The following is a 24,795-nucleotide window of genomic DNA, read 5'->3' as shown; positions in this document are numbered from 1 at the left end:
AAATAAGATGTATTTTCAATAATTTATCTAATTTGAGCCGGCAATGGCACGACACAAATGTCAAGACTGCGGGAAAACGTTTGATTTAAAACGGTAAGAAAAGCCTGAAAATATATTTTAATCTTCTATGATGAATTTCAGATATCTAACAAAACATGAATTACGAATGCATAAAAATGTTGTGAAATCGAAGAATGACAGAAGCGCTTCAGATCCACTGAAATGTAGTATGTGTGATAAAGTATGGAAATAATTCTTCATTAAAAGTTATCCAATAAAATATCCAATAATTTCAGGTATTTCCACGTCTTTCTCATCTTCAGCGTCATCAAATGACACATCTTAATGTCAGAAATTATTCATGTACATTTTGTGAAGAGAAGTTCGTACAAAAATCACATTTAACTCGCCACGTCTCTCGAAAGCATTCGAATGCTCCTGGAGTAGAAGTTGACTGGACAGCGTGTGACAAATGTGGGCAATTATTCAAGACTACTTATGAAATGAGAATTCATCGACAGGTACCTTCTATTCAACACGGATGAAACAAGTTTAAAATACCTACTTTACAGACATATCACGAACTTCACAAATGTAAACAATGCCAAGAAGTAATAGAAGCAGGAAGTGATGGTTTACGGAAACATCATATGCAATGTAGAAAATACTCAAATGTTAGTTACAGGTTTTTTTTTCAAAAAATATTTAAACACTTTCAGGTTTGTGATGAGTGTGGAGCATCTTTTTCTCGGCCTGCAGACTTGGTTTCCCATGAGACTTCTTGTCTTAAAAAGTTCGCATTTGTCTGCAAACCATGTGATTCATACTTTCGACAAAGAGTTCAGGTAATTTCTTAAAGTTGGTAATTTCTTAAAATTTGGGATTTTGTTCATTAAAAATCTAAGATAGTCCTACGTTCCGAATAGCCACAACAGAAAAACGAAAAAAAATGCATTAAATTAATTTAATGCATTGATAAATTACCAAAAAAAGCCATTTGATTTTGGCGAATTTTCAATTTTGGCTAAATAGTTATTTGAATTTTCGTGCTTTTGTCTCGAAATCCGCCAATTTTACCGTACCCAATAAGAAAAAATTTTCATGCAAAACCTTCAGGTAAAAGAAGCTTTTGTATTAAACGAACACATCTTTTTTTTACACAAAAAATGAATATCTTCACATTTGTTGAATTCTTTTGTGAGAATGTTTGTTTCTTGGTAAATTTATGTATTTTAAGAATAAACTGAATGTTTTCATGCATTCCAAATTGTTTCTCTTGAACTTCAAACTTTCAAGAAAAACGGAAAAATACAAATAATAATCCGGAATTGAAAAAATCGAAACGCGGCACGGAAAAATGGGCGGAGTTTCAAGACAAAAACGCGGAAATTCAAATAATGAGGTTTACAAAAATTGAACATTCTCCAAAATCAACTGTATTTTTTCAAACTCAATGCATTTTTTTCGTTTTATTTTGTGTTATTTCTGAATTTGAGTCTATTTTGAATTTTGAAACAATTTATTTCAGCTGGATCGTCACATTAAAAAAGCTCACTTCCACCCAACAAAATGCTCCAAATGTGAACAAATAAGCGACACACCCGTACAAAATTCACGACACTCTCTAGAGTGTGTAAAAGTAATCATGTAAGTTCGAAAGTTTTAAATACAATTATCATCATTTTTTCATTTTTTCAGCTGTGGTTACTGTAGTCTCAAAAATCCAGATAAAAACCACGTGGCTACAGTACATTGGCACCGGCTGAAGCGTGCAGTGTCGAAAAGTGTCACAATAAGACACAAATTGAAAGATGCACCAATCGCCGATAAAGATGTTCCCAGCAGTTCAGGCCAATCCTCATTAGAAGAAGAAATTTTAGACGATTCAGAAGATGATTTGGAAGATACTGGGGAAGGACTAAGCAATCGGGAACAGTTCAAAAATCGAGATATAAAACGAGAAAATAATCTAGAAGAAGTAAAATCATCAACTGATAATAGAGATGAAGAAGATAGTTTGTTTAATTTCCCAGGTACTTCATTCGGCTGACTATATATTCAGAATCGAATTAAAATATTTTCAGACACTTCTACATCTCAATTAGACTTCTGCTCAACAGCATTCACAGAAGATGATAGTTTTCCTGGAGATTACGTAACATTATCAATTTGTCCCAAAAATACGGATTTGTCGTTTGATTTACGAGATCGACTCCCACCCGAACTTTCTGAACTATTTCCCGAACTTGAAGCTACTTGTATGTTATTTTGGCTCCTTTTTTTCTTTAAAATATCCAATTTATTTTTCAGCAATAGTTCTACTAAACAAAAGCATAAGATGCAGAATGACAGTCCGTGTGCCTGTATGTATCCCAAAGTCATCTACACAGGAGGCGGAAATGCGAAAATGGCTAGATATGACAGTTGTGTTGAAAGACGATTAATTTATTATTGTTCTCTAAACAAATATTTGAACTATTTAAAACTTCCATTAATGTTCGATATTAAGTTCTCGAATAAAAGTTGATTATCATTATTGCCTGTCCAGAGAGTGTAGACATTTAAAGAGACACAGACTTTTCCTCGTTGTCATCATTTTCGTCATTATTATACTTTTTTTCCGATTTATCATTCACATCTCCAACAAGAACAGAAAAATATTCATGTTGACAAACTACTCTAGAGCCACTTTTCCATAAACTGTTATTTCTAGTGGCTCTAGAGCCACTTTTCCATAAACTGGTATTTCTTGTGGCTCTAGAGCCACTTTTCCATAAACTGGTATTTCTTGTGGCTCTAGAGCCACTTTTCCATAAACTGGTATTTCTTGTGGCTCTAGAGCCACTTTTCCATAAACTGTTATTTCTAGTGGCTCTAGAGACACTTTTCCATAAACTGGTATTTCTTGTGGCTCTAGAGCCACTTTTCCATAAACTGGTATTTCTTGTGGCTCTAGAGCCACTTTTCCATAAACTGTTATTTCTAGTGGCTCTAGAGCCACTTTTCCATAAACTGTTATTTCTAGTGGCTCTAGAGCCACTTTTCCATAAACTGGTATTTCTTGTGGCTCTAGAGCCACTTTTCCATAAACTGGTATTTCTTGTGGCTCTAGAGCCACTTTTCCATAAACTGGTATTTCTTGTGGCTCTAGAGCCACTTTTCCATAAACTGGTATTTCTTGTGGCTCTAGAGCCACTTTTCCATAAACTGGTATTTCTTGTGGCTCTATGGCCACTTTTCCATAAACTGGTATTTCTTGTGGCTCTAGAGCCACTTTTCCATAAACTGGTATTTCTAGTGGCTCTAGAGCCACTTTTCCATAAACTGGTATTTCTTTGGCTCTAGAGCCACTTTTCCATAAACTGTTATTTCTAGTGGCTCTAGAGCCACTTTTCCATAAACTGGTATTTCTTGTGGCTCTAGAGCCACTTTTCCATAAACTGGTATTTCTTGTGGCTCTAGAGCCACTTTTCCATAAACTGGTATTTCTTGTGGCTCTAGAGCCACTTTTCCATAAACTGGTATTTCTTGTGGCTCTAGAGCCACTTTTCCATAAACTGGTATTTCTTGTGGCTCTATGGCCACTTTTCCATAAACTGGTATTTCTTGTGGCTATAGAGCCACTTTTCCATAAACTGTTATTTCTAGTGGCTCTAGAGCCACTTTTCCATAAACTGGTACTGGTATTTCTTGTGGCTATAGAGCCACTTTTCCATAAACTGGTATTTCTTAAGGCTCTAGAGCCACTTTTCCATAAACTGGTATTTCTTGTGGCTCTAGAGCCACTTTTCCATAAACTGGTATTTCTTGTGGCTATAGAGCCACTTTTCCATAAACTGGTATTTCTGGTGGCTCTAGAGCCACTTTTCCATAAACTGGTATTTCTTGTGGCTCTAGAGCCACTTTTCCATAAACTGGTATTTCTTGTGGCTCTAGAGCCACTTTTCCATAAACTGGTATTTCTTGTGGCTCTAGAGCCACTTTTCCATAAACTGGTATTTCTTGTGGCTCTAGAGCCACTTTTCCATAAACTGGTATTTCTTGTGGCTCTAGAGCCACTTTTCCATAAACTGGTATTTCTTGTGGCTATAGAGCCACTTTTCCATAAAATGGTATTTCTTGTGGCTCTAGAGCCACTTTTCCATAAACTGGTATTTCTTGTGGCTCTAGAGCCACTTTTCCATAAACTGGTATTTCTTGTGGCTCTAGAGCCACTTTTCCATAAACTGTTATTTCTAGTGGCTCTAGAGACACTTTTCCATAAACTGGTATTTCTTGTGGCTCTAGAGCCACTTTTCCATAAACTGGTATTTCTTGTGGCTCTAGAGCCACTTTTCCATAAACTGTTATTTCTAGTGGCTCTAGAGCCACTTTTCCATAAACTGTTATTTCTAGTGGCTCTAGAGCCACTTTTCCATAAACTGGTATTTCTTGTGGCTCTAGAGCCACTTTTCCATAAACTGGTATTTCTTGTGGCTCTAGAGCCACTTTTCCATAAACTGGTATTTCTTGTGGCTCTAGAGCCACTTTTCCATAAACTGGTATTTCTTGTGGCTCTAGAGCCACTTTTCCATAAACTGGTATTTCTTGTGGCTCTATGGCCACTTTTCCATAAACTGGTATTTCTTGTGGCTCTAGAGCCACTTTTCCATAAACTGTTATTTCTAGTGGCTCTAGAGCCACTTTTCCATAAACTGGTACTGGTATTTCTTGTGGCTATAGAGCCACTTTTCCATAAACTGGTATTTCTTAAGGCTCTAGAGCCACTTTTCCATAAACTGGTATTTCTTGTGGCTCTAGAGCCACTTTTCCATAAACTGGTATTTCTTGTGGCTATAGAGCCACTTTTCCATAAACTGTTATTTCTAGTGGCTCTAGAGCCACTTTTCCATAAACTGGTATTTCTTGTGGCTATAGAGCCACTTTTCCATAAACTGGTATTTCTTGTGGCTCTAGAGCCACTTTTCCATAAACTGGTATTTCTTGTGGCTCTATGGCCACTTTTCCATAAACTGGTATTTCTTGTGGCTATAGAGCCACTTTTCCATAAACTGTTATTTCTAGTGGCTCTAGAGCCACTTTTCCATAAACTGGTACTGGTATTTCTTGTGGCTATAGAGCCACTTTTCCATAAACTGGTATTTCTTAAGGCTCTAGAGCCACTTTTCCATAAACTGGTATTTCTTGTGGCTCTAGAGCCACTTTTCCATAAACTGGTATTTCTTGTGGCTATAGAGCCACTTTTCCATAAACTGGTATTTCTTGTGGCTATAGAGCCACTTTTCCATAAACTGGTATTTCTAGTGGCTCTAGAGCCACTTTTCCATAAACTGTTATTTCTAGTGGCTCTAGAGCCACTTTTCCATAAACTGGTATTTCTTGTGGCTATAGAGCCACTTTTCCATAAACTGGTATTTCTTGTGGCTCTAGAGCCACTTTTCCATAAACTGTTATTTCTAGTGGCTCTAGAGCCACTTTTCCATAAACTGGTATTTCTTGTGGCTATAGAGCCACTTTTCCATAAACTGGTATTTCTAGTGGCTATAGAGCCACTTTTCCATAAACTGGTATTTCTGGTGGCTCTAGAGCCACTTTTCCATAAACTGTTATTTCTAGTGGCTCTAGAGCCACTTTTCCATAAACTGTTATTTCTAGTGGCTCTAGAGACACTTTTCCATAAACTGGTATTTCTTGTGGCTCTAGAGCCACTTTTCCATAAACTGGTATTTCTAGTGGCTCTAGAGCCACTTTTCCATAAACTGGTATTTCTTGTGGCTATAGAGCCACTTTTCCATAAACTGTTATTTCTTGTGGCTCTAGAGCCACTTTTCCATAAACTGGTATTTCTTGTGGCTCTAGAGCCACTTTTCCATAAACTGGTATTTCTTGTGGCTCTAGAGCCACTTTTCCATAAACTGGTATTTCTTGTGGCTCTAGAGCCACTTTTCCATAAACTGTTATTTCTAGTGGCTCTAGAGCCACTTTTCCATAAACTGGTATTTCTTGTGGCTCTAGAGCCACTTTTCCATAAACTGGTATTTCTTGTGGCTCTAGAGCCACTTTTCCATAAACTGGTATTTCTTGTGGCTCTAGAGCCACTTTTCCATAAACTGGTATTTCTTGTGGCTCTATGGCCACTTTTCCATAAACTGGTATTTCTAGTGGCTATAGAGCCACTTTTCCATAAACTGGTATTTCTAGTGGCTATAGAGCCACTTTTCCATAAGTCTAGGTAGTCTAAGTAGTCTAGGTAGTCTAGGTAGTCTAGGTAGTCTAGGTAGTCTAGGTAGTCTAGGTAGTCTTGGTAGTCTAGGTAGTCTAGGTAGTCTAGGTAGTCTAGGTAGTCTAGGTAGTCTAGGTAGTCTAGGTAGTCTAGGTAGTCTAGGTAGTCTAGGTAGTCTAGGTAGTCTAGGTAGTCTAGGTAGTCTAGGTAGTCTAGGTAGTCTAGGTAGTCTAGGTAGTCTAGGTAGTCTTGGTAGTCTAGGTAGTCTAGGTAGTCTTGGTAGTTTAGGTAGTCTAGGTAGTCTAGGTAGTCTAGGTAGTCTAGGTAGTCTAGGTAGTCTAGGTAGTCTAGGTAGTCTAGGTAGTCTAGGTAGTCTAGGTAGTCTAGGTAGTCTATAGTCTTGGTAGTCTAGGTAGTTTCGGTAGTCTTGGTAGTCTAGGTAGTCTAGGTAGTCTAGGTAGTCTAGGTAGTCTAGGTAGTCTTGGTAGTCTAGGTAGTCTAGGTAGTCTTGGTAGTTTAGGTAGTCTAGGTAGTCTAGGTAGTCTAGGTAGTCTAGGTAGTCTAGGTAGTCTAGGTAGTCTAGGTAGTCTAGGTAGTCTAGGTAGTCTAGGTAGTCTTGGTAGTCTAGGTAGTCTAGGTAGTCTAGGTAGTCTAGGTAGTCTAGGTAGTCTAGGTAGTCTAGGTAGTCTAGGTAGTCTTGGTAGTCTAGGTAGTCTAGGTAGTCTTGGTAGTTTAGGTAGTCTAGGTAGTCTAGGTAGTCTAGGTAGTCTAGGTAGTCTAGGTAGTCTAGGTAGTCTAGGTAGTCTAGGTAGTCTAGGTAGTCTAGGTAGTCTAGGTAGTCTATAGTCTTGGTAGTCTAGGTAGTTTCGGTAGTCTTGGTAGTCTAGGTAGTCTAGGTAGTCTAGGTAGTCTAGGTAGTCTAGGTAGTCTTGGTAGTCTAGGTAGTCTAGGTAGTCTTGGTAGTTTAGGTAGTCTAGGTAGTCTAGGTAGTCTAGGTAGTCTAGGTAGTCTAGGTAGTCTAGGTAGTCTAGGTAGTCTAGGTAGTCTAGGTAGTCTAGGTAGTCTTGGTAGTCTTGGTAGTCTTGGTAGTCTTGGTAGTCCAGGTAGTCTAGGTAGTCTTGGTAGTCTAGGTAGTCTAGGTAGTCTAGGTAGTCTAGGTAGTCTAGGTAGTCTTGGTAGTCTAGGTAGTCTAGGTAGTCTAGGTAGTTTAGGTAGTTTAGGTAGTCTAGGTAGTCTATAGTCTAAGTAGTCTAGGTAGTCTAGGTAGTCTAGGTAGTTTTGATAGTCTAGGTAGTCTAGGTAGTCTAGGTAGTCTAGGTAGTCTAGGTAGTCTAGGTAGTCTAGGTAGTCTAGGTAGTCTTGGTAGTCTAGGTAGTCTTGGTAGTCTAGGTAGTCTAGGTAGTCTTGGTAGTCTAGGTAGTCTTGGTAGTCTAGGTAGTCTAGGTAGTCTATAGTCTAGGTAATGCTCCGCCACGCTGACTACGCAATTGAGTGATAAGCTCGGGGATCTGAAAAATAATTGATTTCTAATGGAAGTTTTTTGAATTAACTGACGTCTACAGTGTTATTACGAAACATGAGTTCAATAATATAGTCAACCGCAATAAAGCTCATCGATCGATTGATCCCTTCGGCAGAATGAATTAAACATTTTCCTTTGGTCACCTTATCTGATGGCTGAAGTGAATAAATTCCTCTCAGAATTACTTTTGGACTTGGTGCCACGTGTCCTTTCGGCCAATGTGGATAATGGAGAATTGTTATGAAACGAGCATTGCCTGATTCCTTCCCGTTGGTGGGGTCATTTTCCAACAATGAACGAAGAATTGACCGTGGTTATAGAATTTTCCTAAAATATATATGATTGTTAGAGAAAAATTTTTGGTCTTGAGACATGCAACAAACAAAAATTTTCAACTATCGTACCATCAGATGTCTCGCAATTATTTCTAGTTTTTCATTTGTTTCAAAATAATTGTTTACTTACTTAGATAAGTAAGTAAACATTAAAATGTCTGAAAGCACGAAAAAATGAAATAAAATTTTCTGAAGTTATGAAATAATAAAGAAATTATATGATTACGGTAGCTAGCAAATTCTATTCAGACCAAGACTTTTTTCTGACTGCAACTTTTTAATTAGTGAAACCTACCATGTTCAGTCGGAAAATACATGGGAAGTTGCTCATCCGGGGAGAAAATTGCAAAAATCACATCAATTTCCTGATAGAAAACCATTTTCCAAAAATATTCGTAATATTCTTTCATTGGATGTTGAGCAACAATCCATTTGCGTTCACAAGGTGGACATGAAGTAATTGAAGCATTGATGTAATTTTTTTCATCTTCTGCTTCTGTTTTAAGCCGTACACGTGTAACATCGTACAATGGAAAATCAGGATTTCTGTTTTTTTCTCGATTCGCCTGTAATACAATTATTGTGATTCATCAAAGACATTACTAGTCTTATTAGTCTCTTATAGGCATTACGAAAAATGTCGGCTACTTTGTTAAAACCGACGCGTTCCTATCATAGCCTAGTTGGAAGCTATGGTAGATGAAGGTACAGTGACGCCTACACAATAGATTGATGAGAACTCGTAATGTATGTTACCTGAAATGCATAGGTCTTATGCTCCTCCGGTGGTGTCCTCTCGAAAGATGACGACTTGAAAAAACCAACAAGTCCACCAGGTTTAGCTTGTGTCTCCGTCATCCATCCGATTGTTTTTTTGATTCCACCTTTGGCTTTTTCAAATGTTGCATCTTTGGTGCACAAGTTTTTCGAATTTTTTGAGTCTTTTGATTCGTTACTTTTACTCTTTGATTTTTCCTTGCTACCATCTTCAGCTGGATTCATTGTCGAATTCTTTCTGACAGTGTTTTTCTTTTTTCTGCAAGTAAACTCATTTTTAAAGTTACTTTAAACTATTCCACAAAAACGCATTCGCAAAATGTGAACCAAAAACTTACTTATCATTACGTTCTTTACTACCTAAAGCCAGAGACATTCTGTCGCACAACTCGAGTGAAAATTGAAAATAATCGAAATTCGATCGACGTTCTTGACACTCTGTTTAAAAAACTGAAACGTGAATTCAATTAGCATAATATCCTGAATGGAAATTATCTTTTCGCCCTCCACGCGAAATGAAATTTAATGATAACCATAATGCTGATGTGCTCGTTTCCAAATAGAATTGAATTCATAAAATTAAAATAAATAAAAACAATATAAAAAAAAATTAATCTTCCAAACAAGTAAAGCATTCAATCAATATAGTTTCGGGAAAAATGGAGCTTCATCCTTGAAGAAAGGTAGCAAAAAAACTTTAAAAACCGGTAGACCAGAAGTTGTAGATTTCTCTGAGACGTTCCATGGAAATTACCAATTGCAGTCGACAATGAAACATATTTTCTACAATTTATAAAATTTTTCGTCTATTAATATACTTGAATCATAAGTATACTGTGTAATTCGAAGAAAATATATTTGCTTTGATCGGTTTTAAGGTAATTTCCACACTGGCGCTACTCCACTTCACAAGCTTTGAAAATATATCCTAAATTTCTCAAAAGTTAGTTTTTGCTTAATTTGGCAACTTGCCAAAACTTGGACTAATGATTAAAATCTGAAACTCTTTAAAGTGTTCTGATTAGACATTTTATTTTTCAAATAACTGTTTTGTGTTATTTGACAAAATCCCAACTGGGTACTTCACCAGGTCTTTTTCATCAGAAACCAATACAACTATTTTCTACACTTTGAGATTTAAGTGCATCCCACTGAGCCGTGTAGTCCCCACATCTTATCACAGCTCTTCCTGTCAATCAGTGTCAATCAGATGTATCTTCTCAACTAATCATGTGACACACGTATCTCTCTTCAACATTGAAATGTTTATAAACACATGAGAAAACTTAAATTGACAGTTGTTCCATTTCCATTGGACATCTTTAAAGTGGTGTTACACTTCTTAACGTCATACAAGTTTTTAAGAGACACAGACAAATACCACGCAATAAAAATTGAGCTGTGTCGGAATCTGATTAAAATGAGAAGTTGAATAGATCACACACAAGAAGTACGAAATGATCAAAGTTCGAAACAAGTTAGCAAAGTTATATGAAGGTTTTGATTTGTATATTAAAACACCTGAACTTGAAACAAACCTGAAAGAAACCGGCAGTCCTCAGTTGTTGAAGGAATATCTTCAACATGTTCACATCTCCACAATTAAAAATAATATTTAAGGAAAGAAGCTTAAAAAATGAACCGTTTTCCAAAACTTTCCAGTTTTGAGCCAAATAGTAAGTCAATCAAATTTTAAAAAAAAACCAAAATTTTTTTGATAAGATTTTCTTTGTTGAGTACGATATACACTTTGCTTGCATTGAGAGAATAACCAAGTTTCCTTGGACAGTCATAGTTTATTCAAAAGTTTACATTTGAACATAATTAAAAATTTGAAAGATGTTTACAATTTATTTGAAAAAAGACTAAAAATATTTTTCAAGTTTTGTCACCTCTTTCAGATAATTTTTTAGAAGTATACTTATGTATACATTACACACTTCTAAAGCTATGTCATTTTCAATAAACCTCCTAGAGTAAAAAGTTTGTTTTCGGTATAAATAAAAGAAGCCAACTGACAAAAAATTATACGTACACAATGCGTAGTTCAATCTTTGTGGTAAGTAGGGACATGCAGAGAAGACTAGGGATGACGGTTTTTTTTTTCGAGTTTTCATTCTGCGTTACGAATTCTCAAGATCATGAAAAAATACTAGTGTCCAGTTATTTCAACTATCAAGAAATCATGACATTAATTGAAAAATTGCTGAAACACACATAACACTGAAAAAGTACGATATGCTGGATACCGAACTTCCGGTTCAGTCCGGTTTGCGAGACTAGACATATTAACTCTCCGAAACGTGCATCTCAAAAAGTTCTACTTCATCTATTTTTAACCTTATCATCATCAGAAACCAATCCAATAGAGCAGGGAGTTCAAAAATCTCACAAGTCCCATTCTTGATTGAAACGACTCATTTTGCTCTCTGATCTATTTTTATTTACGTTGATGATGGTCCATCTTTTTCTTCTTTTTCTTGAAAACTATTGCTCTTCGATTCTTTCTTTTTCCCCACATCACTTCAATTTAAATCCACCACCTACGTTTCTGTCACCTGTTGGAAATAGATGGATGTGTTGAAGAAGAGTATCAAGCAATTTTATATTTATAAAAACAAAACGATCACTTCCGTTGCAAAACTCCGCCCATCTATTATAAAAGTACACACTTGACGCTCAAAACTTTCAGTTCTTTTTTCTTGCAATAACAACAAAAAATCGTCAAACTTTCAGCCATGTCTCGCCTTGCTATCCTTGTTCTTTTGTCACTCGCTGTATTTGAAGTATCCGCCAAACTTCAAAATGTAACTGTAAAAGGAATTGCCGTTTGTAACAAGAGAAGAATGGCTAATTCCCATGTTATTCTGATTGATAAGGATACCTGTAAGTGTGACAAGGAAAAATATTAATATTATTCCATAAGTTTCAGTGGACCCAAATGACGAATTGGCTCAAATTCATACCAACAAGGAAGGAGAATTCGAGTTGTTCGGAGAGGAAGATGAGATTGGCAAAATTGAGCCATACATTCGTATTCATCACAGTTGCAATACCAAACCAGTAAGTATTTCTAATTTAATCTAATCTTATGAGTGAAACTGTAGGAATAAATTAGAAAATCTGGCTGGTAATAAGGAAAATGGCAATTTGAAAAAGTTTGATATTTTCTTGAATTATTATACATTATTATAAATTATCATGAATAATACATTGATGAGAAGCAGATTATAAAGGTGCATATATAGATACAAATTAACCTTGTGAATTGAAAATATCTAGTACAATATGACACTTAAATAACCCTCCCAAGTAGGCAAATATCTCTTCCTGACTGAAAGCCAATTTACGCTCTCCTGATGATAAATTGAAACTTTTGGTAAATTTATTGCAAATCAGAAATACGCAAATCTACACAGTGCAAATACTGAGCGTGGTTTGAAATGCAAAATATAGGCGGTAGGTATTTAGGCACGTAAACATGCACACCTACTTAGCAATAGCTACTTCGAATATAAATTTGAAAAACTTAATTGAAGAAATTTAAAAAATGTTATGTTTCCAGGGATGTGAACGCGTTTCCGAATATCAAATTCCACAAGAAAAAATCGGAGAGGTCTATGACATGACTTATGTTACCCTTGATATTATTGTTCATGGAGAGAAGACCATCTGCAACTAATTATGATTTTTTTGTTTCAACTCATATAATTGTATGTACATAAATTCGTATTTTACCCTAAAACGTTTTGAACTATTTCTGGTTTTTGTTTTTAATTGATTCGGAGTACAACCCCCTGCCAACTGACGAAAGAGAAACTTCGGGATTCCGGAATGATTGGGCAGTGGAGTGGAGTGGAAAAAATATGTTCAGGAAGGTTGAAAAATACGTCGAGAGAAGGTTACGTAAGAAGTCAAAAGAAAGAAACAATTGAAGAGTGACAAATAGAACGAGGACAAAAAAATAATTTTCTTGTCGAAAAGAAGTATAACTTTTAAATTTGGTCTATTTTGATACCTTCCACAGAAAGAGTAAATTCAGAAAATAAATATATATAATAAAAGTTAAAAATTTCCAGAATCGTTTTGTGTGACATCGGCAACTACCGCAGCTTTCCAGATTTCAAGTTTTTCTGAAGATTCTAGTTACGCAGATCTGACATTTTAAAATTGTTGTTCTTTCAGCATTGGAATAAAAAATGCTCAACTTATAAAAGGTAAACCTATACAGTTAGAAAATGATATAGTGCTGGCTGCACACCAAGCTGTAACACGATCGTGTATATGTTCTTCTGGATATCTGACTTGTTTTTCGTTGATGTTTCAATTTTTGTGAATCATCGTTCTTTGTTACTCGAAGTCCGGGAAATCTGGGCATTGCAGTAGAAAGTGGAAAAAATACTATATTAAAAAACATAGGTCAGTACTTAATTGAACCCCTCGAGAAATAAAACAAAATTCATTAAAAATAAGTTTGAACTGTTTATGAATTTATATATAATTTAAAACCTCATTTTAATGTTCAGAAAGCTGAATTAGAACTTCGAAACTATGAAATCATGAAACAGTGCTAAACGAAGAAACCCTCCAGTTTTTGTTGTGATGTTTAAAATTTTATATATTGTCTGACGCATTCACATTTCAAACATAAAATTCTGAGATTCAATTAGAGGGATCAATCACCAACTGGCAATAACATCAGAGACTGATCTCAAACTTTAGTGTTCGAAGGATTATCAGAAACTCAAATTGCTCTTTGTGAACATTGATTTCAATATCGATTATGTTTTTGAAAATTGTTTTGCATGCATCTAATCTTGTAAACATATCAATAATCAAGTGTACAAAATGATCATTACAGCTTTGTTTGTTTGTTTGAAAGACTGGAAGCGGATATCACTACATCCCACGTAACATCACAAAAACTATTAGCCTGAAAACGAAAAAAAATTCCAGTTGAAATATAGAAATCAATCCAATCTGAATGTATTGTCAATAATAAATATTGTGAATCAAACGGAAACGTAATATAAAAGGTACAGCGTGAGCCTGTAATATGACAGCTGAAACTGTACCGATTTTCGATAAGGTATTTCGCAGACGCACGCCTCCCCTCCTATAGCCCGGAAAACGCCTCCGATAAATATGATTTTAGATAAAATTAGAAAAAAAATTAGGGTTAACATGTAGGCGCCAAACGCATGCCTGACATTAAGGCGACGGGCCTCCCTCACGCCTCAACTCGCGCTTTCTGCCAAAATGCAGAAAACCCTGATACCACACCCTTCTCCCATGGAACTCCTATGTGGATCTGATTATCAGAAAAGAAAACTTCCGTATGTGCACAAGATATTCTGAATCCAATTCCTCCCCCGTATAAAAAATGAGTCATAATTATATTTTGAAATCTTGATTTTGTTTTTCAAGCTTGCCAACCCATTATCTAATCCCTGATTACTTGTTGTTGTTTCTGATTCAAGTTCTCATGTTGTCTCATGGCTGGCTGTTGGACACGCCAATTGGCTCTCGTTTCTTTGATTCTATTGGTTGATTGAAGGGGGGACAACACCTGACGTTAATCTCCAAATCTCAATATAAATAGTGAGCCCCAACACGACGCCAGTCACCTCAACAACTTATTGTTGAAAATGCGCTCGCTCGTCGTGTGTCTCTTGCTCGCCGCTTGTGCTCTTGAATGCACAGCCCGTCTTCAGAATGTTACTGTTAAGGGAGTTGCCGTGTGCAATAAGAAGAGATTGGCAAATGTTGAAGTTCAACTCTATGAGAAGGACACCCGTAAGTTCATTGATAGAACTTTTCTATAAATGTATTTGTATTTTTCAGTTGACCCAGATGATCTTTTGGACACCAAGAAAACTGATGCTGAAGGAGAATTCAGCGTTTACGGAGAAGAAGATGAGACTCATGCTATTGCCCCATACCTTTTGATTACCCATAGCTGCAACCCATCTAAGCCAGTAAGTCAAAATAAATAATGGAATATATTTATTAAAATAATTCCAGAACTGTGTCCGCATCGGAAGGTACTTGGTGCCAGAGGACAAGATCGGAGGAACCTACGACATGACCTACGTCACCCTCGACATCAAGGTTCACGGAGAGAAGGAAAAATGCCAGTAAAAAGTGCAAACTTCCTGGATTTTATTGACTATCTAAATATATATTTTTTCTATATGATTTTTCTCAATTTTCCATTAATAAAAACATGAAATAAATGTTTAGTTTTTTCAACGAGGACCTGAAGAGACTAGGGATCAAAGGAAATTACAAAAACGATGCAAATATTGTACCCGTTGGAAATCGAGGAGTTGAACTGGCAAAATTATACAAATTGTCACAGGAACTGAGAGGGAGAGTGAGAGAACTATAGAACATTTGGGTGGGATATAATAGGGTGCCAAATGCAATCTATAAAACATGTAGAACGATATGAAAATAGAGGAAAAAAGAGAAAGCGAAAAAATTTGAAGAGACCAGAGATGTTTGAGCAGTGGTAAATCACAATTATAGCACAGAGAAGTTGATGAAAAAAGAAAAAGATAAGACAAAATAAGGAAACAAATTATAATTTCATGTGTGTCGAATCATTGGTTCACATGTTGCTGGTGATCCTTGTTCTCCAGAACTTCGAGACGGGGATCGAAAATTCTGAAACTTTCAAATGAGTAATCATTTTATTATTCAGAGGTTAGATTTTGCGATTTTTGCACAAATAATACGATACCAGGTTGAACTGCGTCTTTTAAGATTACTGTAATCATTTTCCAAAAAATAAACAAATGGATGTAACCCGAAAAATGTATTGTATTATAATCAATGAAAATTTCGTAGCAACGAGGGGTTGCAAAAGACAGTAATCTTTAAAGGCGCAATTCCGCTTGCAGTTAAAGGCGGAGTACAGTCATTTTTAAAAATGTGATCTAAATGAAAAAGGACCGTAATAAACAGATATAACTGCTAAAAAAGTAATGAAAAAACATTTGAGGGATAATTATTTTTGAATTTGCGACTAACCTGGATTCGACATTTTCACTTTTATGAATAAATTCGTTGGTTTTTCTCAATTTTTTTTTTCAATATTTGATTTGAATTACTGTTTCTCAATTTTTCAGACAATTCTCCGCGCAAAAAATATTAATTTAAGTTAAATTATCGATATTTTTGCCAAACTAGTAATTTCAACGAATTTCTTTCGGGGGTTATTTCAAGTTTACGGGAAATTGTCTGAAAAATTGACAAACGGTGTTTACATCAAATATTGAAAAATTAGAAAATATTTTCCAGAAATCATTCCATCATTTGCGCGGTAATTCAAAAATAATTAGCCTTTTTTTAGTTTTTGCAAAATCCAAAAAATCATTAAAGATTTAAAAAACTTTCGTAAAGTTTTTTAACAGTTATATCTGTTCATTGAGGTCTATTTTTATCATTTGAAGTGCATTCAAAACGACACAACTCCACATTCAACAAAAATTTGTCGTGGAAAAAATCGCATTTGAGTAATATCACCTCGATTCTTAGTTTTTAAAAACAATAATTACCGTATCTGCAGAATCCAACTCGATATTAATTACAGTGTGCGCCGGTGGTGGACATGTTACTGATGCTTTTGAAACTTCTGATTCAGTCTGAAATGTGCGATTAATTTATTTTCAAAAAATCCATGAAAATCGAAAAACTGACCGACTGATATGATACTGTTGAAAAATCAATGTGGCCAGAGTAATTAATTGCTGAAACTTCAACACGTGGCACTGACTTGTAGTGCTTCGGCGTGTCGTCGTCATTGATACTCCTGAAAGTTCATTTTATTTTGAAAATGAATTTTCAGAATTTTGATACCTGGATGGAATGGTACCTTGACTTCTGAGAATGCTGAAAAAGTTGTTCCGTGCTTGTTCATTATTTCGAATAGCTTGTTGACGAGTGGGTATTCTTGATCCAGGAGTTGATGATATATTTGGAGGTACTGTACCCGGTGTTGGGATAGTATAAGAACATGATGGAATTTGATGAACTGGAATATGTCGTCCATTTGGTGTTTTGAGGACATTGAATGCTTCTGGTGGGCACATATGACTCATTGTATATGTCATATCATCCGATCGTTTAGACATTCTGAAACATTTATATAGTTGTTTTTGAACAATTTACATTAAAATGTTCGAAAATCTTTAAAAAAAGATGCTTAGAAAATTAACAACAATTTCAAAATATTATTAAGCTGTGTGTTGATTAGAAAACAATTTTCCTAACATAATTTTCTTCTGAAGAGAGGAGAAAAGAATAAACTGGCCAAAATTCAAATATATTTTTCGAAACATTGCATTTTTGTATGCAAATTTTTTTCGATTTTTTTAAACTTGAAAATCGAAATTTTTCGTTTTCCAATTTTTCGTTCTTCAGATATTTCAATATTTCAAAAAAAAATCAATTTATCGGTCATTTTTCTCCTTTTAGAAAAATGCTATTTTCTAAGGTTTTTTCTCATCAAAATGAACAAAATTTCATAATATCCTGAAATTTTTTCTGAGAAAAAAAACCGAAAATTTACCAAGACTTCAAATTTTTGATGAAAAGTATACCTTCTATAAGCATAAACAACAATTGTTATAAACATGATGAGCATGACAATGAGAAATGCGAACGCAGGAATAGCTGATGTTGAAGATTGCTGAAAAAAAGTATGAGCAAATGCAGCATTTTAAAATTTAATTTTTTTCATATTTCGAATATTCTAGATTGACGAATAATGTGGACATCAAGCCCATTATATAATTTATATTCTCACCACAATTCTCTCATAAAGCCCACTGAAAATAGAAGAAATTTCAGAATCTTGACTGGAAGGCGTTGTAGAAATCGTTTGATTTGGATGATGAACCATAAAAATTAATGGTTTTTTCGTTTTTCCCTAGAAATAATTTACAAAAATGATATGTTTCTCATAGAAAACCATCACCGCAAACAAACCAAAAAATAATTAGATGAGAACATGCTACATGCAACTTAATTAGGGTTTCACAATAAGGGTATTTTTGTTAATTTTTTTTGTTTAGATGAGAGATTATAATTACTTGAACGAGGAGTTGCGCCGTGCTGCTCATCGTGCTCAAACGTACATTATATCTGCCGTTGATTGGGGCATAGAACGCCTGAACGTAGTGACGATCACAACGAGTGCCTTCCCAACCCTGTGGACAACTGCAAAAAGGATTACTGTACTTGCTCATAATTGTTTCCAGACTTACTGGCAAGAAGGAACAACTGCTGAAACTCTATCTTCACGGAATATCACTTCCACGTGGCATGTCGCGTTGTGATGACAGTAGTCTGAAAATTATTTTTTTTCAAGATTTTAGACTGAATTCATTAATCTATTAAAGAACTCCAATTGCATAAATCCATTTGCAAGGGTGTCGATTTTCGGAAAAAAACACCCGTTTTTAATTATTTCAACAAGCAAGAATCATGGAAAGATGTCGTCGAAAACTTTTTCTATTTTTTGAAAATCGAAATAATCGAAAAATTCATTCATTTGAAATCGAAAATCGTTTTTAAATTTAAATTTTTGAAAAAACTAAAAATCAAAAACTTTCAATTTTTTGTTGGTTTTTTTTTTTGAAAATTCAAAATGTTCGGTAATTTTCCTATTTTATAAAATACATTTTCGCATAAAAATTGACATGTTTTTAAGAAACCTAGTTTTCTCGTTTTTTTAAACATACATTATTTCCAACTTTTTTCAGTTTTTCAATTTTTTAGATTTTCAAAAACTGTTTGTTGAAATAACTAAAAAAAGGGTTGGTTTTTCCCGAAAACCGAGAAATCTGAAAAATGGAACGAAAACTCAAAAGGTTTTTCAGACCTAATCAAATGGCTACCTTTGCATTTTGCTTCTTTCAACTTCTCGATTTCCTTCCGAACCGCCGGTTTAAGAGTCGACGTGGCATCTTGAGTGGCATCTTCATTATATTTTAACGCTTCTTCTACTTCTTCATCAACCTTTTCATCTTCATATTCACCCTCATATTCTGCTTCTTTCTCGACTGAAAAAAACAAATTTCTGAGATTTTCTCTATACATTTAAGTATTACTTAATTCTTTTGCAACCTCTTCAGTTCGTTTTTCATCGTCTCCAGCTTCGGAAATCGTAGTTTCAGTAGGTGTTTCAGGTGTCGAAGTCGACGACGGTGCATCACCTATTTCGTTTGTTTCTAGAGAATTTCGAGAAGTATCGGGTGGTACAGAGCCACTATTTTCAGCTGCATTCTCTGCAGATTGAAGCTGTTCGGGAGCACTACGTTCTTGACGAAACCACGAAGGGAGACACGATTCTGAAACTTTTATTGATATTTGAATGGAAAATAATAATCTTTGTTTTGATATTATAGACATACCAAATGCGACTAGAAGTCGTTCAGGAATCGATTTACCGAACATTTAAATTTTTCGTATTCAAGAAAATATGTATAATTTTCTTAATATTACTTTTCCAAAAATGCCTGAGACATTGGTAAGAACACCTGTGTGTACAGTTTTCAGGGTCACAAGAAAAAACCAGCATAAAATACACAGGTGCATTGAATAGGGAGAGACGGGAAGTTCTAGAATTTTGAAAGTACAGAAGCTCAAGGATCCACGGAAAGAAACTTGAAGAATAAAAAAAGTACGATTTTATTTCTTTGTTTCTAGACTACTGTAGATTGGTTGTTAGTCTTTTTTTGAATTTGTATTGTGATTATTGTTCTCGACATCTACATTTTTTTGTCAATTTATCAAATTGCCTGATTTCTTTAAAAATCTACAATAATTAATGACAAACCATTCAAGGGACCATTTAAATTCGAATATGTAATAACTGGTATGTACATAGTTGGTGGTAAACTCGTAGATTGCTGCCAATATAGGTGAAATAAATACCGATGGTAGTATTGTCAAGGGTGTTTATGAGGGGGTGCATACAACATTTTGGCGGTGTTGGCGGGTACTTGAATATTTACGATCACCTACTGTGCATTGCTGTATGACCTCTTCAATTTGCAACCGGGTAAACGGAAATTATCACAAAATACGGCTATTCGCCAGACGCAAAATTTTGCAATTTTCGCCCCAAAAATACGGTCCGTGGTCTCGACACGACAATATTTATTTAATGTAAATAGATGAGCGCCTTTGAAGAGTACTGTAATTACAAAATTTCGTTGCTGCGGAAATTTAATCAATTTTTTAAAGTTTTTCTTACGATTTGTTAAAATTGGTGTGCTTTTATAGTTGTTTTTGAATAAACAGACAATTTTTTATCGGAAACCAGTTTTAAAAATTCGGCAAAAACGGGAGTTTGAAATTACAGTACTCTTTAAAGGCGCACATGCATTTAATAAAAACTTTTCGTGTCGAGACCCAGTACCGTATTTTTAGAGCAAAAATCGAGAAAATGCCTGAACAGGGCTGTAGATTTTTCGTGTATTTGGTGGAAAATTTATTTTTCGATTTTTTGGAAAAAAAATTAAGCGAAAAATGCTGATATACTGAAAAATTATAAATGTTTAAATTTTACAACTTTCCAAAGAATCACACTGGAAATTGTGAACATAAATAGTGCGATTTCGGTCAAAATATCGTTTCAAACTAAATTTTTCATTTTCGTTTTCGAAAAAAAATTCCCTGCTCCTGAACCAATCTTTTCTCATAGTCGTTTGTGGCGATTTTTATTCCATATGACAATGTTTAGTGCACTAGACAAAAAATGTGTAGAACACGAACACACATGTGGTTGTAGTGTCAAATATCATTCGATCCGTTCAATATGTTTTAAGAGGTGTGACGTTCAATTCCAAGTAGAACATCATTTTTTTTAAATGAAAAATTACCTGTAAATTGAGGCATAAAGAGTAGAAGGATGCAAAAAAGTAGCATTTTCCGCATTTTGGAAACTTGTGGGCGACGATATCTGAAATAATTTTTTTTTTTGGATAATTGTTGAGAAATTTAATTGAAATACCTTATGAAACAGGAAAAATTGATGCATAAGGGGTGGGAAGAACACCGACAAGCCGACGATCCGTTATTCTGAAAATTAAAATTTAAAAAAATTGGGAATTTTTTAAATTTTTAAAGAGAAACATAAGGAAATATTGTGCAAAGAATGCGAAATTTTTTTACGGTACCCGGTCTCGAACCGGCCGATTTTCTTGAATTCCAAAGAGCGTGTACCTTTAAGGAGTACTGTAGTTACCAACTCCTTATTGTTGAATTTCTTCAAAAAAAATTGATGGTTTTAATGAAAGAAACAGGTAAAAATTGTGAAAAATCTGATAAAAATATCCCAACAATACAGGGTTGGTAACTACAGTACTCCTTAAAGGTGCACGCTCTTTGGAATTCAAGAAAATTGATTCCGGCTACCGTAATTCTTTCTTTCAAAAAATATCCCAAAAATATATAAATTTATAAAACTCAGAGACTCTGATGGCCATGATGATTCACATGAACTTTCTGGCTACCGCACTAACTGTATTTCTTAACTGATATTAATATCACAGTTTTATACAAGGAATGTTAGCTGAGAGCAAAAAATAACAAAGAAACATCAGAGAAAACAGAGAAAATCGTACAGTCTAGTAGTAGATCAGCTAACTGTTAGAGAAAGATCGGGAGAAGTGGGAAGCTAACTGTTGATCGGAAGAGTAATTATTGCGAAACAAAAAAGTTATGAAAAGAAATCGAAAAGAGGTTAGCTTTGACCCTGGGAAAATCAGTGGCTTCTTGGTGGTACTTTTCAGTGGCATGAGTCAGTCAACGATGGGCGGTTCGAGAAGAGAGCAAATAGAGAAGATGCGCAGTGATCTATTTTGATGGTGAAAAAATAACTACAACATATTTTAAATTTAATCTTTTCTATTATTATGGGGATTCAGAAAGACAGTCATTTTAGAATCGACGTTGAAACGCTCCGCCCACAACCCATGGGTCTCGCTAGGTATTTGGTGGAAAATCCGTAAATTCAAGCGTTTTCAATTAGTTTTGCCAATTTTTGTTATTTTTTATGTTGTTTTTGATTATTTATAAGCCGAAATAATTTTTTGAAAATTCGTGTAATGTTGAAAAGTGAATAAGTTTTAAAAAAATTTGTTTATGAACTTTATTTCATTAATTTCCAAATGAAAATCAATACAAAGAAAGTAAAATAAATTTTTAAAAATTGACAAAATCGGTAAAAGTAATTTAAAAACTCTGAATTTACGGGTTTTCCGCTAAATACCTAACGAGACCCATGATTCGTGGGCGGTGCTAATTGGCCGTGGGGAACGATTCCACGTATATTTTAAAATTGGGAATTTTGTTTGTTCCTATAATATTTTCGGAATCTTCCAGGTTACTGTAACACTGAACAAACAAGAAAATGTCGAACATGGATCTGATGGAAGTATGGATACGGATGAGTTGAGATAAATTATAAAATATGTTAATCAATGTCCACTTTGCAAACAATTCCTCAATTTCGAGAGATAAATGTTCTTGTGTTAGCAACAATTTTCAGAATCTAGGGAATTCCAATATAAAAAAACAACTCGATGAGCAATCACTGTTTGCATTTTGCCTATTTATCAGGAATGAAAACGAGACTATTTGGGAAAACTGGAGGAAACATTAAAGTGTATCAGAAATACGGCGTATTCCTTTTTCACATGAAATCGGATCTTTTCAACTTTGACACTACTTCTGGTTCTTCCTATTCCAGTTTTCAGAAGATTCTAAGACTTTATGAGTCAGCCAGTCAGCAAGTTTGTAGAGAAGCGAGGAGACAAATAGAAACAGTAAGAGCACATTGGCTCAGAAATTGGAAACAATAGGAGAAACAGGAGGAAATGGTAGCGGGAAAAAGAGAAGCACTGCGCAATTGAGAAGGTCGGAAAAAAGAAGGAAGAACAAACAAATAGTCGGGAGAGGAAGTAAGGTGAAAAAGAAGATCGACCTTCGTGAAATACGTGGGATATCAGAGGATATGTCTAAGATTCAGAACTGTAAAGATCTATAATTCGAGAAAATGAGGGTTTCTCATTTGATTATTTACAGTTGAGTTTCTGGGTTTTTGTTTGATTATCACCTTTATTGCATAATTGGTCGCTAATCTTTTGATTTGTCGCTTTTTTTTTGCAATTTTTGGGCACGTTCACGAAATTTAAAATTTTAGCAACATTTAGTTTTTATTTTCGAAACTCGAATCCGCCATTAAAAATTTTTTGAAACTTTTGTCCGAATTTTTCGTGCTAGATTTGTAAGTTATCCAATTATATAATCGTAAATTGAATATATTAGTATCAATTCGTCCTTAAAAACAATAACATTTATGGAAAAAGTACGCAGAAACGTATCAGCATGCAAGAAAACCCGAGAAAGGAAATATATGGGAGGTGCTTGTATGACCCACGAAAACTAAAATGGTCAGCCGGGTGGTCAAGAGTTGTGTATATCGTTTTCTGATTCAAAATTCAATAAAGACAAAGATATTCTTTGGAGCAGAGAAACTCTAGCGCTAACGCTTCAAAAAAACTACTAATTGTAGAAGCAGCGGTTTGATTTATGAGACACAATTTGGTAAGCCGCCAAGGAATCCAGTGCACCCCACAGGAGTAGGATTTAGAGTTATTATATCGGCAGAGGCTTATTCTAAACTCGAAAAATTGAAACTGTGAATGATAAAAGACTAGAAAATTATTTAACCAGAGCAAGATATATAGATATAAAATATCGGGTTCTATGGAAACGGTAAAAAGCCAGGTAGGACATTTCATCTATCCTCCTAACATTAATAAAAAGAAATCGGATACTTTGTGATGAATAATTTGGAGTGAATCCAGAGGAACATCTTGCACACGAACGGAAAGAAAAAGGCTGGTGGTGTGAAGAGCTCGTTTGACTGGGAGAGGTGGCAATAAATAAGCAAATGTGCAGAAGCAGGTGCTCTCTTAAGTTTTGCGATGATGATGGGAGCAAATTGGAAAACGATGGAATAGGGTTTCTCGCACTTTTCTATAACGAAATGGTGATTCTTTTTTTTTTGATAAAAGATAAAAGCTGTCATAGAAGAAATCTCGAACGATCCCAAACTTTAGAGATTTCCAAAGAGATAACCACCTATTCGTAAGGATTTTCACACAAAAAATGACGGAAACGTTGACAAATTTGAACCATCCGGCCACCCATTTTCAATAGAGATGAAACGACAATAGCGATGAAGACGTCTCGGACCATTGCCGATTCGTTCATTTACCTACATTTTCATGCATTTTTTCTGTTTAAGACGATTTTCAAAATTTGGAGACATGTAAATTACATTTTTAGAAGTTTAAGGAAGAAAATAACTCACAAATTTTCAGCATTGAATACCCGTTGAGTGGCGATGTGGTGCCGATGGCTATGTACAATCTGGAATTAGAAAAAATGATTGTTTCTTTGGAAAACTGGAAAATAATCAGAGAATTTTAATAAAATATTCATTTGATAACTGATAAAGATTAAAAAAAATAAATATAAAAAATTAAATTATCTTTGAAAATTTGGTTGATCAAAACTTACTAGAGACAAGGGAAAATGCAGAGACGCAGAGGAGAGTCCAATGGAGCACGGTCGCAACATCTTCAAAATTCGAGTCACCACTGATTACGAGAACTGGAAACATGGAAGAAATGAGTTCCGAGGTCAGCCAAGCAGATTTTCCATTATATTTCATTTCCAAATAAGTTACTTTAAGAAGGAAAACACCTTATAAATAAGATAAGTTTCTTTTTTGTTTCTCTTCCGGCTTCCTCATATATTTCTCGAAAACAACTTCCTGTGTTTGTAGTGTCTCTGTTTGTGTTGTGACCGAAAATATGTCTACAATAGACGTTAAATGAGACAAAAAATAACAC

The 24,795-nt window shown here is 35.0% G+C and overlaps 4 protein-coding genes and 1 pseudogene across 12 annotated transcripts; 3 read left to right on the top strand and 2 right to left on the bottom strand.

The window, feature by feature from the left end:
* Nucleotides 1–37: 37 nt before the first annotated feature.
* On the top strand, nucleotides 38–2,535 carry Y5F2A.4 (C2H2-type domain-containing protein). The gene is made up of 9 exons (NM_069662.5): nucleotides 38–93; nucleotides 142–241; nucleotides 297–521; nucleotides 573–674; nucleotides 720–845; nucleotides 1,529–1,647; nucleotides 1,699–2,033; nucleotides 2,085–2,258; nucleotides 2,311–2,535. The coding sequence occupies exons 1-9, from the start codon at nucleotides 44–46 to the stop codon at nucleotides 2,442–2,444; spliced, it is 1,365 nt and encodes a 454-aa protein (NP_502063.1). The 5' UTR covers nucleotides 38–43; the 3' UTR covers nucleotides 2,445–2,535.
* A 5,134-nt stretch (nucleotides 2,536–7,669) lies between these two features.
* On the bottom strand, nucleotides 7,670–9,233 carry Y5F2A.3 (annotated as a pseudogene). Its single transcript has 5 exons — nucleotides 9,196–9,233; nucleotides 8,837–9,116; nucleotides 8,376–8,646; nucleotides 7,778–8,072; nucleotides 7,670–7,731 (listed from the first exon to the last, which is right to left on the bottom strand). Coding segments are annotated over exons 1-5 (946 nt in total).
* Nucleotides 9,234–11,593: 2,360 nt separating this feature from the next.
* Nucleotides 11,594–12,601, top strand: ttr-17 (Transthyretin-like family protein). Its single transcript, NM_069660.8, has 3 exons — nucleotides 11,594–11,743; nucleotides 11,790–11,920; nucleotides 12,423–12,601. The coding sequence occupies exons 1-3, from the start codon at nucleotides 11,596–11,598 to the stop codon at nucleotides 12,537–12,539; spliced, it is 396 nt and encodes a 131-aa protein (NP_502061.1). The 5' UTR covers nucleotides 11,594–11,595; the 3' UTR covers nucleotides 12,540–12,601.
* Nucleotides 12,602–14,482: 1,881 nt separating this feature from the next.
* On the top strand, nucleotides 14,483–15,090 carry ttr-16 (Transthyretin-like protein 16). Its single transcript, NM_001383201.2, has 3 exons — nucleotides 14,483–14,653; nucleotides 14,702–14,835; nucleotides 14,882–15,090. The coding sequence occupies exons 1-3, from the start codon at nucleotides 14,506–14,508 to the stop codon at nucleotides 14,996–14,998; spliced, it is 399 nt and encodes a 132-aa protein (NP_001369817.1). The 5' UTR covers nucleotides 14,483–14,505; the 3' UTR covers nucleotides 14,999–15,090.
* Nucleotides 14,852–24,312, bottom strand: lin-3 (the record flags this gene model as incomplete). Of its 8 annotated transcripts, NM_001307091.3 has the most annotated exons (13): nucleotides 15,449–15,526; nucleotides 16,420–16,506; nucleotides 16,562–16,673; nucleotides 16,721–16,996; nucleotides 17,464–17,552; nucleotides 17,670–17,792; nucleotides 18,001–18,082; nucleotides 18,130–18,211; nucleotides 18,763–18,927; nucleotides 18,976–19,221; nucleotides 20,752–20,831; nucleotides 20,883–20,950; nucleotides 24,252–24,312. In NM_001307091.3, the coding sequence occupies 11 exons, from the start codon at nucleotides 20,804–20,806 to the stop codon at nucleotides 15,449–15,451; spliced, it is 1,395 nt and encodes a 464-aa protein (NP_001294020.1). The 8 variants fall into 8 exon arrangements, with proteins under 8 accessions (NP_001367146.1, NP_001294021.1, NP_741489.1 ...); NM_001380457.2 differs by lacking the exon at nucleotides 24,252–24,312 and having other exon boundaries at nucleotides 14,852–15,526; nucleotides 18,976–19,215; nucleotides 20,883–20,956; NM_001307092.4 differs by lacking the exon at nucleotides 17,670–17,792 and having other exon boundaries at nucleotides 14,873–15,526; nucleotides 18,976–19,215.
* Nucleotides 24,313–24,795: the final 483 nt, after the last annotated feature.

This window comes from Caenorhabditis elegans, chromosome IV, assembly GCF_000002985.6.
Source record: "Caenorhabditis elegans chromosome IV".
Lineage (NCBI taxonomy): Eukaryota > Metazoa > Nematoda > Chromadorea > Rhabditida > Rhabditidae > Caenorhabditis > Caenorhabditis elegans.
Note: the sequence above shows the minus strand (reverse complement) of the source record. Positions and strands in the feature narration are given on the sequence as shown.